The 14,197-nt window shown below is 33.3% G+C and overlaps 2 protein-coding genes across 2 annotated transcripts; one reads left to right on the top strand and one right to left on the bottom strand.

Annotated features, from left to right (window-relative positions):
* The first annotated feature begins 2,174 nt into the window (after positions 1 to 2,174).
* Positions 2,175 to 4,297, top strand: LOC146940103 (uncharacterized). Its single transcript, XM_085753716.1, has 2 exons — positions 2,175 to 3,074; positions 3,325 to 4,297. The coding sequence occupies exons 1-2, from the start codon at positions 2,718 to 2,720 to the stop codon at positions 3,943 to 3,945; spliced, it is 978 nt and encodes a 325-aa protein (XP_085609842.1). The 5' UTR covers positions 2,175 to 2,717; the 3' UTR covers positions 3,946 to 4,297.
* Positions 4,298 to 5,716: 1,419 nt separating this feature from the next.
* Positions 5,717 to 11,128, bottom strand: LOC146940102 (serine hydroxymethyltransferase 7-like). Its single transcript, XM_085753715.1, has 4 exons — positions 9,732 to 11,128; positions 8,116 to 8,521; positions 6,892 to 6,984; positions 5,717 to 6,239 (listed from the first exon to the last, which is right to left on the bottom strand). Exons 1-4 carry the CDS (start codon positions 10,734 to 10,736, stop codon positions 6,016 to 6,018), a joined length of 1,728 nt encoding a protein of 575 aa, XP_085609841.1. The 5' UTR covers positions 10,737 to 11,128; the 3' UTR covers positions 5,717 to 6,015.
* Positions 11,129 to 14,197: the final 3,069 nt, after the last annotated feature.

The raw sequence follows: 14,197 nt of genomic DNA, 5'->3' as shown, positions 1-14,197 counted from the left end.
CAATTCAGTTGTTGTATAAGAATTTCACTTGCCATCATAAAAAATCAACCATAAGTGCATAGATGAGAAAATGTCATATATCATTAAAACTTATAGATTTAAAAAAGAAAAACCATAATCATAATTGAGAAAAAAAAATAGAGATAAAAATCTCTTTCCTTTTAAAAATATAGATAACATTTTCTCTATTACTCACTCATATATTGGAGGAAATATATATGAATCTCACAACTTTAAGTAAAACCTATTTCAAAGTGTATTATTCATATACATACCGAGAAAGTGTATTATTCATATTAATTCCATCTAATAAAAAAAAGTATTAAAGAGAATGTTCATAATACTCATCTTCCTAATAAATCATCAACTTATCACATTTATAACATCACATTTTCTTATCTCTTTTTCTATAAGAGTGTACACACACTCATGTGCGTTTACACTAAACATTTTCCTTTGAAAATGAGGGAGTAGATATGAAACACAATGGCCACACCATGACATCATCTTTTATGTAAGCTTCCTTTGTTTTGAGGGATGCCCATATAATCTTTACCTATGACCAATTCAATATTTACTTTTCCAAATGAAATCTTTGAAGACCAACATACTTCTAAGATGTCCCATTCTCCAAAAACCCACGAGCACTCGTCTCAACCAAATTAAATAAATAACATGTTACATAACCCGATGCATAATTTAGATTGCTTGGTAGTAATGGTCCCCCATTCCCTTCTCCCCCAACCAAGAAATTTTTTAAACATTAAACAAGTCATCCATATAAATAGTAATTGGAGCATAGTATATATGAAAAAAAGTAGAAAAAGAATCGCATACAAATGCAATATTCCTTTTCAATAAAATAAAGGAAAGGTAACATTTCGTGGCCTTCAATTCAATTAGTGACTAAATAGTACATTCGATCAAATCAATTAAAAACCAATTGCTATTATACACATATTATGGGACCCAGTTGCAATACTGGACAATCATGAAGCTATGTAGCTCAAAATTATTTTTAAATTTTTTTCCTACCAATATATCTGTCGCTTGATGGGTAGTAAGGCCTACTCAATCAATGGCATGAATATGTATTGAATATTTATTTCACTAATGGCTTGGACAATGAACAATATGCAATTTAAATGATACTTTGGATTTGGATTATACTACTTAGAAGTTAGTGTTTGGAATTAAATATATGCAATACAGGGGGAATAAAGAGTGGTAAAGGGGTATGTGGAAGCATCATCTTTTTTTCAGTTCTTGGTCCCAAAACAAAGTTGATGATACTTATTAATAAAAGTGGTAAAAAGAGCATATATGGCCTCAAAAGACTGATTTATGTATGGGAGAAGATTACGAAAAACACATAAGAACAAGTAGCCTCATCATTCCATTTTCTACTTTTTGGAAGAAAAAAAATCAATTACTTGGACAATATATTTCTAGGAAAAACAAAATTCAAATTTCAATATTTTAGAGTTTGAAAATTAGCTAGCAAATTTCAGGAGCTCGAGGAAGAAATTGAGGAAAGAAGAAGCCAAAGAGCACTCAAAACAAAAGCATGATGTGTATCAAACTCATGTTGTAGAAACAAAACAACCCATGGTCAAACTTTGTATGACCTAGGAAAATCTCAACCTTATACTCCCTCCGGTCTCATTTATAAGCAAAATTTGACTTTTTAAATTCATCGAATAAATAATGTATGTGGTCTATATCATATACCACATACATCATTTATTTAATGTACCTAAAAAGTGAAAATTTGCTTATAAATGAGACCGAAGGGAGTACTTAATAGTTTATACATGTCATGTATCAATAAAAATATCAAAATCTCACTAACTTGCGCCCTCTTCTTCGGTTTCTTTCCCTTAAAATATACTAAAATATATCCAAATAATACAAATAAATGGAATGAGTTTGGAGAAATCATTGTTTAAAGGTTGACACACCAAAAGAAGGAAAAGGAAAAAACTCAAAAGATTAGTATATATTATAACCTATTTGTTTTAGATATTAAAGTTTGACATCAAACATCATATTTCGAGCGCATTCTATATTATCTATGATGTTAGGTATACCACCGTATTTTGAACACCATCTTTAGTGTATTTCATACGATGTCAGGTATACCATCGTATCAAAAATTTGTATATATGTATTTTATAAAGATGGGTTTGTTTTGGGTCATTGACCTTGTTTCTCCATAGTCCATCCCTCCCACTCATCCTCTCATTTTCTTCATTGCTAATGACTTGTCCTCATTTTTTTCTCCTCTTTCTCTTAATATTTTCCAAAATCCCTTTTCTAAAAATTTGATTGTCTTCTTTTTTTGCCTATCTTCTTTTTTGTGTCCATTAAACAATGAAAATGGCATATTACCAATCATCCTTTCCCCTCTGTAGGAAACACCCATCATTGCCCCCAACAATCCTTTTCAACCTTAGAAACCTGAGCTTCTAAGATATTCCCTTCTTCCAATTCCTTTCACTTTTCTTCTCTTTTTTTTTCCCCTCAAAATTCTCCTTTTTTTTCCCTTATGCTTCTTCCACTCTCTCTCAATTTAAATATCTCCTCCCTCTTCACAAACCTCTCTCCCTTCTCACTCCTCCAATACACTTTTCTTGATCTTTTTTTTCCCCTTAAAATCTTCATATTCTCAAATTTTTTCAATTTCCACAAAACTTTAACAACTTAACAAAAGAAAAATGGATCCTTCATCAACAAACTCAGTGAATGGATTCTACTCATTTCTAACAAGAGGAATAGATGATCTAGAAAGAGTGTTCTTAACAAACAACTTCATGTCAATTCAATTCCTTCAAAGAACACTTTCTTTACTTCGATCTTTACACACACAATTGACCCTTTTGGTTCAAAAGCTTCATCTACCAGTTGGTGATAAATGGCTTGATGAATACATGGATGAAAGTTCTAAGCTTTGGGAAGCTTGTCATGTTCTTAAGTCTGGCATTTCTGGAATTGAAAATTATTACTCTGCTGCTTCAAACATCACTTCAACTCTTGATTCTCATATTCACATCACCCCTCAAATCTCTCGACAGGTTTTGATTCTTACCCACATCAAAAAATTCTATCTTTTTCAAATTTCATTCACACCCACATGAAAAAATTCTATCTTTTTTCAAATTTCATTCATATCCACATGAAAAAATTTAATTTTTTTTCCAAATTTGAATCATACCCACATGAAAAAATTCAATCTTTTTTTGAAATTTCTTCATTCATTTTTTGCATGTCAACAAGAACAGAACATTGAAAAAAACGCTTTTTGTTTGGTTTTTGATGATGCAGATTATAAGAGCAATATCAGGATGTAGAAGAGAAGCAGTTGGGCTAGAAGAAGAGAATCGTGCTTTAATGGAAACAAGGATTCAACCACTTTCATTACGTTTTGATGAAAGAGTTTCAATTGAATCAAAACTAAACGGTTTCAACGGTTTCAGAGGTGTTTTATACGCAATGAGAAACGTGAGTTCGTTGTTATTAATGATCCTCTTATACGGTTTGGTCTATTGTTATCCAGAATCATCGGATTTGATCTTCGGAGGGTACGAGGATTATGAATACGAAGGTTGTTTATTTCTTGGATCATCTTTTATGATCTCAACAGCAAGATTACAACAGCGTGTGGCGGCGGAGATGGCAGGGATCAATGGTGGGCCAGGGATGTTGTTACATGAGTTTAGAAGATCAAAGGTTGTTATAGAAGATCTTAGAGGTGAAATGGAGAGAAAAGGTTCAATGATGGAATGGGAAAATGAAGTTGGTATTAGAGAAAGAGTTGATAATTTGAGAAACTCTTTTGGTGTTCTTAGATCTGGTGCTGATAATATTATTGCTCAACTTGATGATTTCTTTGATGAGATGGTTGAAGGAAGGAAGAAGCTTTTGGACTTTTGTAGTCATAGGTGAAAAAATAAGTCAATTATTTTAGTAATTGTGGAATTGAACTATTGAAGAAGAAGAAGAAGAAAAAGTTTCCTTGAAAGGAAAGAAAAAAAAAATGGTTAGAGATTAGAGTAACAGTTGATGGGGTTGTTGTACCTTCTATTAACCCTTTTTTTTTTCTTATTAGAAGTTATCTTTTGTGGTGTTTTGTTTTGTTTTTCACTTTTACCTTAGTTGAAAAACATGAAAAATTTCATGCCACTGCCTAAGTCTTTTTTCCAAGCAGAAGAAGCCTGTAAAGAAGATTCTAAAATTTAATTTAATGTAGTTGTGGATTTGAAAACAACATTTATAATAGATTAGTAGATCAATTTAACGAGTTGTGTTATTTTAACATCAAAATACAGACACCAAATATATTTATCTATATTTTTATTGCTTTTCATCTTCTACAACTTAGTACAAACTTTTCAATAATACACAAATAAAATGTACATAAAAATCAAAAGGCATTGTATTTGATGTGAAAAACTTTAGGTAAAAAAAATCATTTGTTTAATTTAGTTTTAACTTCTTGCACTAGAGTAGAGTTAAATTATTTGGGAAACTTCCATTTCTCCCTCCTCTAACTAATTACAGCTGGTGAGGAAAAGGACAAAAGTAAAAGGGAATAAGTAGTAACCAAAAAAGTGGAAGGGAAAAAAGAAAGTGAAAAAGAGACCCATGATCTTAGACATAAGAAGGCAAACACTGATGACAGAATAGTGTAATAGGGTGAAATTTAAAATGCTTTTTTCTATGGTAGTGATTGCTTTTTTTTTTTTTATTCTCTTTATTGTTAACATTGAATTTGAAAGATTGAAAGAGGTTGTAAGTTTTGCCAAAGAAAATGACTAATCATTCATTCTAGTTTTAGTCCAGAAAGAATAATGGAAAGGGATGCTTTGAACTGTTGCACTCTGAGATTCCTGAACTGCTTTAACTCCAAAGCCAGCTTCTTTTGCTCTTGGCTTAGCTTTTGTCTGATATGGTTCAATTTGAAAGCAATATAAACTATGATGAACATCAAAACTTCCTCTCACCACATTCTCCCATTGCCTGACAAGTCTCTCTCTTTCTGTCTCTCACACTCAGAATTCAGAATTTTGTTCTGTTTCAAAATTCTTCAACTTCCACTTTTTGGGGTTTTGGGTTGTTTTAAATATATCACAAAAAATTCAGAGGTCACTTTCTTAATTCTAACCGTATCTCATGCTTTTTGTCCCTTGCCGCAAATTCATGCCTTGCCTCCTTATAAGGGTTCAATATAAGTAAATGCTTTAAAATCAAACAATAAAATAATACTCAAAGTGCAAAGATGCAGACAAAAAAGAAAGTAATATAATGCATTATGCCGTAGGTAAGAAATGTCTGCTGCTCCTGCTTGCTGCCTGTTCAACAGCTGTTACCAGCATTAAAAGCACTGGTAAATGTACAAACAAAGACTGCTTCTTAATCACACGAAAGTGGTACTATAAAGTAAAAACTTGAGTCAAATATGAGAGTATGATGCTGGTGACAATAACCTCAAGCATGTTAGGCTCCATAAACAGGAATAAGGACAGAAACACAGGTTAGTGATGACTACAAAATAAACTCATGCTTACTTCAAATAACACACAGCCAGTTACACACGGTAGTGACTCTTGACCATTGAATCCAGATCGAATGACTTAGATTATACAATAAGTAAATTAACGTTAAACAAACTCGACCATGGATTTAAATCACAGTCAAGAATTATTAAAGCAGAGAATTTGTATCCATCAACAAGAGTGCCAAATAACATTGTCATGTAATTTTGCTGATGTTTCTCCAAAACCAAAAGAGTATGGACCTAGCATAATTTGTACAATCGCTAAGTAATAACTGGAAAATTGCAGTTCAGTGTATGGTCTGCATACTTATTTACAAGAGCTAACTTGATAAATAAAAGAGTAATGAGAAGAATATAAAAATCTGACTAGATACCATGGAAAAATAATTCAAAACATGGTAAGCCAGGAAGTATAATAATGTCCGGGTATGAATGGATGGAAGGTTTGCACTCTAAAATCAATAATTGAATCCTGGCATTTCAAACTGGGAGCCAAATGTCTCAACCCGATTTCTGAGGTCAAAAATATCTTTATTACTCTGAAGACCCTTGAGAAAATCTTTGCATGATTTACCATGTTCCCTCTGTATAATGCTGGTAATCTGAGCTGCCCTCAGAAGAAAATCTGCCATGGTCTCAAAATCGTCCTCTAAACAGCCTCTTGATGTCATTGCAGGAGTTCCTGAATACCAATAAAATAAAGGATTTTTAGCAATAATTAAACGTAAGGCCATTCAAAAGACCCGATAGTAATTTGTTTAAACATTAAAAAAGTTAAAGCCCAAGAATAAATGAGACTGTATATAAAGTTGATTTGCTAATGAAGTTTTCCCAAAACTCATTTTCCATAAACTTTTTTTCAAAAAGAAAAAATAACAGCTTTCGCTCAGATACCTTCCCCAAAAGTTTCCTAAAACACATTTTTCCTTCCAACAGAGTGGGGAATAAGAGCTTAGACTTTAATAACAACTTCTACTTGAAAAACAAATCTTCTATGGTCTCCAGCACAAGAATAGTATAGAGTAGTAGGGTGTGAGTACAATGCAGACTTTCTCGTCTTTACATTAATTCCAACAAAATAAGATATTACCATTTGTTAAATATGTGGATATTGGATCTTATATGGAATCGATTACGTTTAGACTTTGAATCAAAGACATGTTCTTATGAAACAGTGACAAACCAAGCATGGACTCAAAATACTAAACTAAATAGTATGGTAAAGGTAAACACATATTTACTGCGCTTGCAAACATAATCGACCAAAAAAATTAACGTAAACTGAAACTATTTTAATACTTTGACTTCGGGTTAACTATATGAGAGATACTCACCGATTCTCACTCCTCCAGAAGAAATAGAACCATAAATGGCACACTTATTGAGAGTGATGTGACACGCCTCACAAACCTTCTCATAGTTTCTGTCTGTATAAACATAATAAGATGATAGGGAGAGCATGCTCAAGTCAGCTTTAAGTACAAATTTATAAGACAAAAGGAATATAGGAAATCATGAGTAACAGACACAAACAAACAAGATACTAGATTTCAAAATTATAACAAAAATATACATTAGCATCTTTACTATACAAAACTCAACAACAGAGGCTGGCACATCATATCTATTTCTTCTTTTCTATTCTTTTCTTGCACCTTGCCACCACTTAGTCAAATATCTCTATTTTGTATTACTCAAATCTTGTAAACCATACATCTATTAAAAAAATGGGGACAGATGTGCATAAAACAGATACTTTGAATTTGAAAAGGAAAAATTCCAAAAATAATTTTAGGCTAAAAGAACATACTGCAACATTTGCAAAATCTGACCATTACTTATCGAGTAAACACAACCTTGAGTTAAAAGGACACCCATACAGAGACTCCTACTAACTGTCTATTGCTCATCAACAATATAAGAGTTGAACATCAAAGAACCCGATCTAACAAATTCATAAATAGTTTCTAGGTACTTTAAAATGAACAAAATAATTTACACAACCAATTGATACAAATTTGAAAGTCTTTGGATGGCAAAATAAAGTCAACTTGAAAACATATTTGTTATAAAAATGATGAAGATAAACCTCGCATATCTTGGCAAATAGTCCTCAGGAGGAGAAGAGTGATAAGTTAAGGTAGCAAAATGAAAAGAAGGCAACCTAGTGGGATAAAGATAGATTTTTGTTGTTGTATGTTAGTACTGACTTAAACAAATACTACATAGAATTTTTCATTTACTTGAATGAAAAATGATAAAAAGTAATTAAACCACAAAGAATTGACTTGTGCATTTTATGAATTTATATAAATTAATAATTGAAATAAAGAACTTGCATTGCATTGAAATACATAACAAGTTCAAGTACAATGAGCATACACTTTTAATATATCAGGGACATAATCATAAAATTTAAGGCACTTGTATTTTTCATCATTTAGCAACATGGTTAAAAATAATAACTTGTAATATGGACAAAAAAAACCATCATATTCACTTTTAATTTGATTATAGCATATATGAAAAACAAAACAGAGGCAGCTCGAGAAAAGTACCAATTAAACCGAGTGCAGTTATATCCCAGAGCAAAAGATGATTGTCAGTACCATCAGTAACCAATCTGCATTTTCTTTTCAACAAAGCAGCTGCTAATGCTTGTGCATTTCTCTTCACCTGCTGCATGTATGCTTTATACTCTGGAGTCGCAACTTGTTTCAAAGCTATGGCAAGAGCAGCAATGTGATTGTTGTGGGGACCTCCTTGTAACGATGGGTATAAAGCAAAGTTTATCTTCTCCTCAAAATCATAATTACTATTATCATCTCCATGATTAAGAACAAAGCCTTGCTTCCTTGGTTTTGGCCCTTTTCGGTAAAAGACAATACCTCCTCTTGGACCTCGAAGACTTTTGTGGGTTGTTGAGGTTACAATATCACAGTAATCAAATGGACTCGCAACTTCCTGTAAAAAGTAAAAACAATTGTCAATATACATGAAGGTTAAAAGCGTGTCAAGTCATGCTATGGAAAAATAAAACCTTTTACAAAGCGCCAAACAAATAAAAAAGAACAGCATAATTGGTAGACAAGCAATTAAAAAAAAAAAAAAAAAAAAAGATTATAGTCCGGTTACACACGTGAAATTTCTTCAATTAACAATACTGTATACGAATGATTAAAAGGATGACTTGGTTGTTAGGGGTGTGGGATATAGGAGATGTGATTCATAAAAGGACAAGGTTCAAATCCCACTATCCACTCACATTTCACAAACAACTAACATTTGCCCACCAAAAGAAATATTAAGCCCCGTTTACTTTATGATAACGTTTTCTATTTTCATTTTCGAAAGTTTGTGTTAATTTTCCTATCTAACATGAAGATAATAGACTCTTAAAGTGAACAATTGTGTGAATTTTTCGGAAACACTGTAAATGCCAAAATAGTTGTTTTTATTATTTCCAAAAATGCATCATCTCGATCTAGTATTTCATCTTCTCTTCATTATAATGGTTCACTTCAGGAGTCTCACATCTTTGTATTAGCAACTTAAAATGGAATATACATTTTAGAAAATGAAAAAAGGAAATGTTTTCACAAAGTAAACATGACCTTTACCATGAAAACCGGACAAAGATTAGATACACGACTTCAGTTTATGCATATTTTTGGAACCATCTAGGCAATTTACATTCCACCAAACAGGCAAATAGTAAACCCCCCGGCAATTAGTTTCCTTCATGAAGGTGATTAACGGAAATAAAAGAAAAAATAAATACCCACTTTCAAATAGAATTACACTTCAAAAAGTCAATTCCATCAAACTCGATGATACGAAAGAGCCAAAAAAGGTGAGGTCATTTTGCTTTCCATCCTTCCTAACATGCTAGAACTAAGGAATACATATCGTTGTCTACAGAGATATTGCTAGCAATATACTACTTTGTCTAATGTCAAATTCATTCAAACTAATTTTACTTTTGTCAATCACATACACAATAAGACAGGAACATATCCAAACATGTCTATAAAGCAAAGTCACGACATCTTACGTGTTCTAAACCATATATCTAACTCTACCCTTCAAATAGTATCAATTGAGAACAGCACTGATCCCAAAACAAGTAAAACTCATAAACTAGTTGAACAAAATAAGAGAAAAGTAAATATACCTTAGCCGCAACAAGACCACTGATATGAGCCATGTCACACATCAAAACAGCTCCACATTTATCAGCAATCTTCCTAAACCTCGCATAATCCCATTCTCTAGGATAAGAACTACCACCACAAATAAGTATCTTCGGCCTATAATCCACAGCTTTCTCCTCAACCTTATCATAATCAATATAACCAGTCAAAGGATTAACCTTATAAGGCAAAGTCTCAAAAAATATAGAAGCCGCCGAAACCTTCTTCCCACCATGAGTATAATAACCATGACTCAAATGTCCACCAGACGCCGAATCCAAACCCATAATCCTATCACCAGGATTCAAAAGACCAGTATAAACAGCAAAATTAGCTGAAGTACATGAATAAGGCTGAACATTAACACCCCAATTACTTGAATCAAGATCAAAAGCATTCAATGCACGCTCACAACACAGAAACTCAAGCTGATCAATATACTGATTACCGGTATAATATTTCGCTCCCGGCATTCCCTCTGAATACTTATTAGTCAAATGACTACCAAGTGCTTCCATCACAGCCCTGCAAACAAAATTCTCAGAAGCAATTAATTCAATTCCTTTAAACTGTCTCAACTTTTCCTTCTCCATAATAGTAAATATTTCAGGATCAGCAACACTCAAAGGTTGATTCCCCCAACTCACAGCCTTAGAATCCACCGCGACACGCTTCGCCGGAACAAAACTTTGTTGTGTTTCTTCCTCTAATCTCCTCTTGAAACAAATAGGCCTACCCATGAAATCAATTGTTTCACCTTCTTCTTCACCATCACCATCAACAACTTCATCTTGTTCTTGTTTAATGAGATTAACATGAACATTGTTGTCTGGTTTTTCATGAAGTAAACGCCATGAAAGAGAAGGGTTTGGTTTTGAATTCAAATGGAATGAAAAAGAGTTATCAGTGAGTGACCCATTTGATGAATTTGTTGGAGATGGCATGGTAGCGTTTAACCCCAGTGATAAACCCGCTTGTGCATCCATGGATCAACCCAAACAAAAATACCCAATTCAAAAAAATCGATTTTTTTTAAAAATTCAGATAATGGGTGGTTTCAGAAACAACAATAACAAAAAAATGAAATTTTTTAAAAATTGAAGTAATGGGTATGTTCAAAAACAGCAACAACAATAACAAGGACAACAATAATGGGTGGTGTGAGAATAACAAGGTAAGGGTGAAGAGGATGTTTGTAGCATATTAGAATTAGAAAGAGAATGCATGAAAACGAAGAAAGGGTGAAAATGAGGAATGTGGAAAAGGGTTAAGAAGAAAATGAAGAGTGAAGAATGAACCTGAATGGAATTGAGGGATAATAAGGTAGCGTAAAGAATATGAATGGGAATATGTGAATGTAGCAGGGAAGTTGAACATTGGGGTTTGGGTTGGTACTCTTTGGAAATTTAATTAATTAACATATGAACATTTAATTAATTTATTGATTTATTGGGTGGATTTTATTATTTTAATATGATTTACGATAAGATGTTTCTTAAATTGGATTGCATGTAGATGGAATTGTGGGCTAGGTTCATTTTGTGGTGTTTTTTATGTTAAGTCGTTGATTCGTGGACCCACTTTTTTTTCTTTCCGTTTTTTCTTTTTCAAGGATTTTTTTTCTCTTCATTTTTTTACATTTGTGAGTTGCCTATTTGGTTTTATCAAAAAAAAAAAAGAGTTGCCTATTTGGTATACAGAAATGATAAATGGACACAAAATAACATTCACAAATACGACACCACCGTATTTCTACTGTTAACATGTACTCTTTTTTGTTATTTTTCTTATTTCTCTGTTGTCATGCTCCCACGTACAGCTCTCCTCTCTCTTTCTCTCATTTGAAAAAACCTTCTCTGCAACTCTCACCGGCAACGAGGTACTAGCGGCAGTGACTGGATTTCCGACGACGAGGATGGTGTGAGGGAGAGCAGATCCGAACAGTGTGATGGTGGTGAGGACGATGGCGGTTGAGGATGGAGGGTGTTGTAACGCCGGTGGCGGTTATGAATGACAATGGCGGTGGTATGGTGGTTGGAACGAAGGTTGTTGTGGACTGAACCTATCTCGCAGGTGCCCGCGTCACTCTCCTGACCTCGCAGATGCCGGCGTCGCTCAGATCTGTCCTTTGGTGGCGGATCTGTGAGTTTCAGCAGTTGGCGGCCATAGAGGACGGAACAGTGGTTGTAATGGAGAAGTCAAATCTGAACGGCTTGTAGAGGAAGGTGGGTGGTGTGTGGTGGGAGAGTGGTGGTGGTGGCTGTTCAGAGAGACAGAGAGAAGTAGAGGAAGAAATTGTTAAAAAAAAAAAAAACCCTCATTTCTACATGTATTCTCAATTATGCCATTAAATCTTGATGGAAATTACAAGACTAGTCCTGATGTCATTTTTGTGTTTGGTATTTTTGTGTTCACTTATCATTGCTCGTTTGACATATTCTCTTTCATGAAAGATACGAGGATGGTGGCTTCTAGTAGAGGATTTAAATTATGACACACGTTGTTTGTGTTAAGCTCTCTTTTATAAACTGACAATAAAATCGAAGTCAACAAATCAAACTCGCTTGGTTAATACTCCCTCCGGTCCTTATTATAAAAAACAATTGATTTTTTTGGTTCATTGTGTAAGTGATGTATCTAGTCTATATTTACACTAAGATACATTAATTATTCTATGAACCTAAAAAGTCAACTTTTTCTTAGTAATAAGGACCGGAGGGAGTAGGCATCACTTTTTTGCAATGTGTGTTGCATATTTATTTTGATCATACCTTTTAACTAATACTCCCTCCGTCTCTAAATAATACTCCCTCCGGTCACATTTATAAGCAAAAATCACATTTTTAGATTCATTGAATATTTGATGTATTTGATCTTTATATAGACTAGATACGTTAATCATTCAATGAACCTAAAAAATTGTTTTTTGCTTATAAATGTGACCGGAGGGAGTAGTCGTTTAAGGTTTATGCACGATTATTGAGGAAATGATTAATTGTGTTGATTTTGATGGTAAATTTAGTATCATTTACTAAAACACCCTTATTAATTGTAGTTAGTGGAGTAGTTAAGTTGGATGAAATTCAATAAATAAGGGTATAATAATGGAAAAAAATAATAAATGCTGCATTGGTATTCTAAAGTGACAATTATTTTGAGAACAAGAAAAATGGGTAAAGAGACAATTATTGTGAGACGGAGGGAGTATATAAATACAAATATTAATATATAAGATATTGTTCGATTTGTTTCGATAAATATTTTTAAAATACTAAATTTTTATAATTTTTTTACTTTAGATAATTAAATATATTAACGATCAAAGTAGTGAATTAACATATGTAAATTGGTTGGCTGTGACGTATTTTGAAACGAAGAGAGTATCAATTTAATGTCATTTGGAAGCTCTCTTCTCTCCCTACCCCTCAGCAGGCCTTCCCACCGTCCACCGCCACCAATCATCCTCTTCTCCTCCACTAATCCACATTGTCCCTCCAAGACGTAGACATCAACACCGGTTGTATGCATTCCCCTCACGATTGCATATTCTTCGGTGGCCTTCCATTGTCGCCTATGGCTCTAGTCGTTCTTACCTGTTTCCTACTCCTTTGGATCTTCGTCGTATGGATCCAAGCAAACATGTTGTCCCTTAACCCTGTACAAAAGGGCGATTTTATGACTGGTTTTTTGTACTTCACGATTTGGAAGATTCACTTATAGGTTGTTGTTGTTGATCTGTTTATTGCAATTCGCTACTACTGGTTTGCGTTTTCGTTGTGCTAGCATTGGGTTGTTGGTTCGGGTTCATCGTGTTATTTGGTTTTGCACTCGTATTATGAGTTCGATGGATTGTGTTAATGCGTGTTTGTTGCTTCGTGCTCCAACTTTGATGGACCATCGGAATTGGCGGTGGTTTTTATCCCATTCAAGGCTAATTTTCTATTTTGAATACTCTTTAGGGTTGATTTCATACGATTTTTGGTTGTTTGTAATTCCATTTTGGGATGACTAAAACACTCATGTGTGGTTTAATTGGGTCAAGACTATGTTCTCTAATTCTTTGTACTTCTCTTTTTATTTTTATCTACTTTTTGTCTTGCTAAACAAAATAGTTAATGTCATTCAAAATTGATCACAAAAAACCCAAACTAATCATTGGTCAAATCATATAATGTAATATTTGATTCAAAATTGTTAACAGGAGTAGAATAAGTATAAAAATTGGTTCCACTGAATGAATAATTCAACAGAAAAAAAAATACTTCTTTGAAAAATCAAATTACAGGACGTGAAAACAGTTTTTCTTATTTGGTTAGAAGAAAAAAATATTTGGAAATCAATAATTAATACACGTGTCCTGAAAAATGAATATGTATGGGATTACCAGTTTTCATCCTTTTCTCATTTTCTTCTTATATTTTCTGGATGAGTTTTTAATGAGAACCGA

This window comes from Medicago sativa, chromosome 3 (genome assembly GCF_051527215.1).
Source record: "Medicago sativa cultivar Bolivia chromosome 3, Bolivia_mono, whole genome shotgun sequence".
NCBI lineage: Eukaryota > Viridiplantae > Streptophyta > Magnoliopsida > Fabales > Fabaceae > Medicago > Medicago sativa.
Note: the sequence above shows the minus strand (reverse complement) of the source record. Positions and strands in the feature narration are given on the sequence as shown.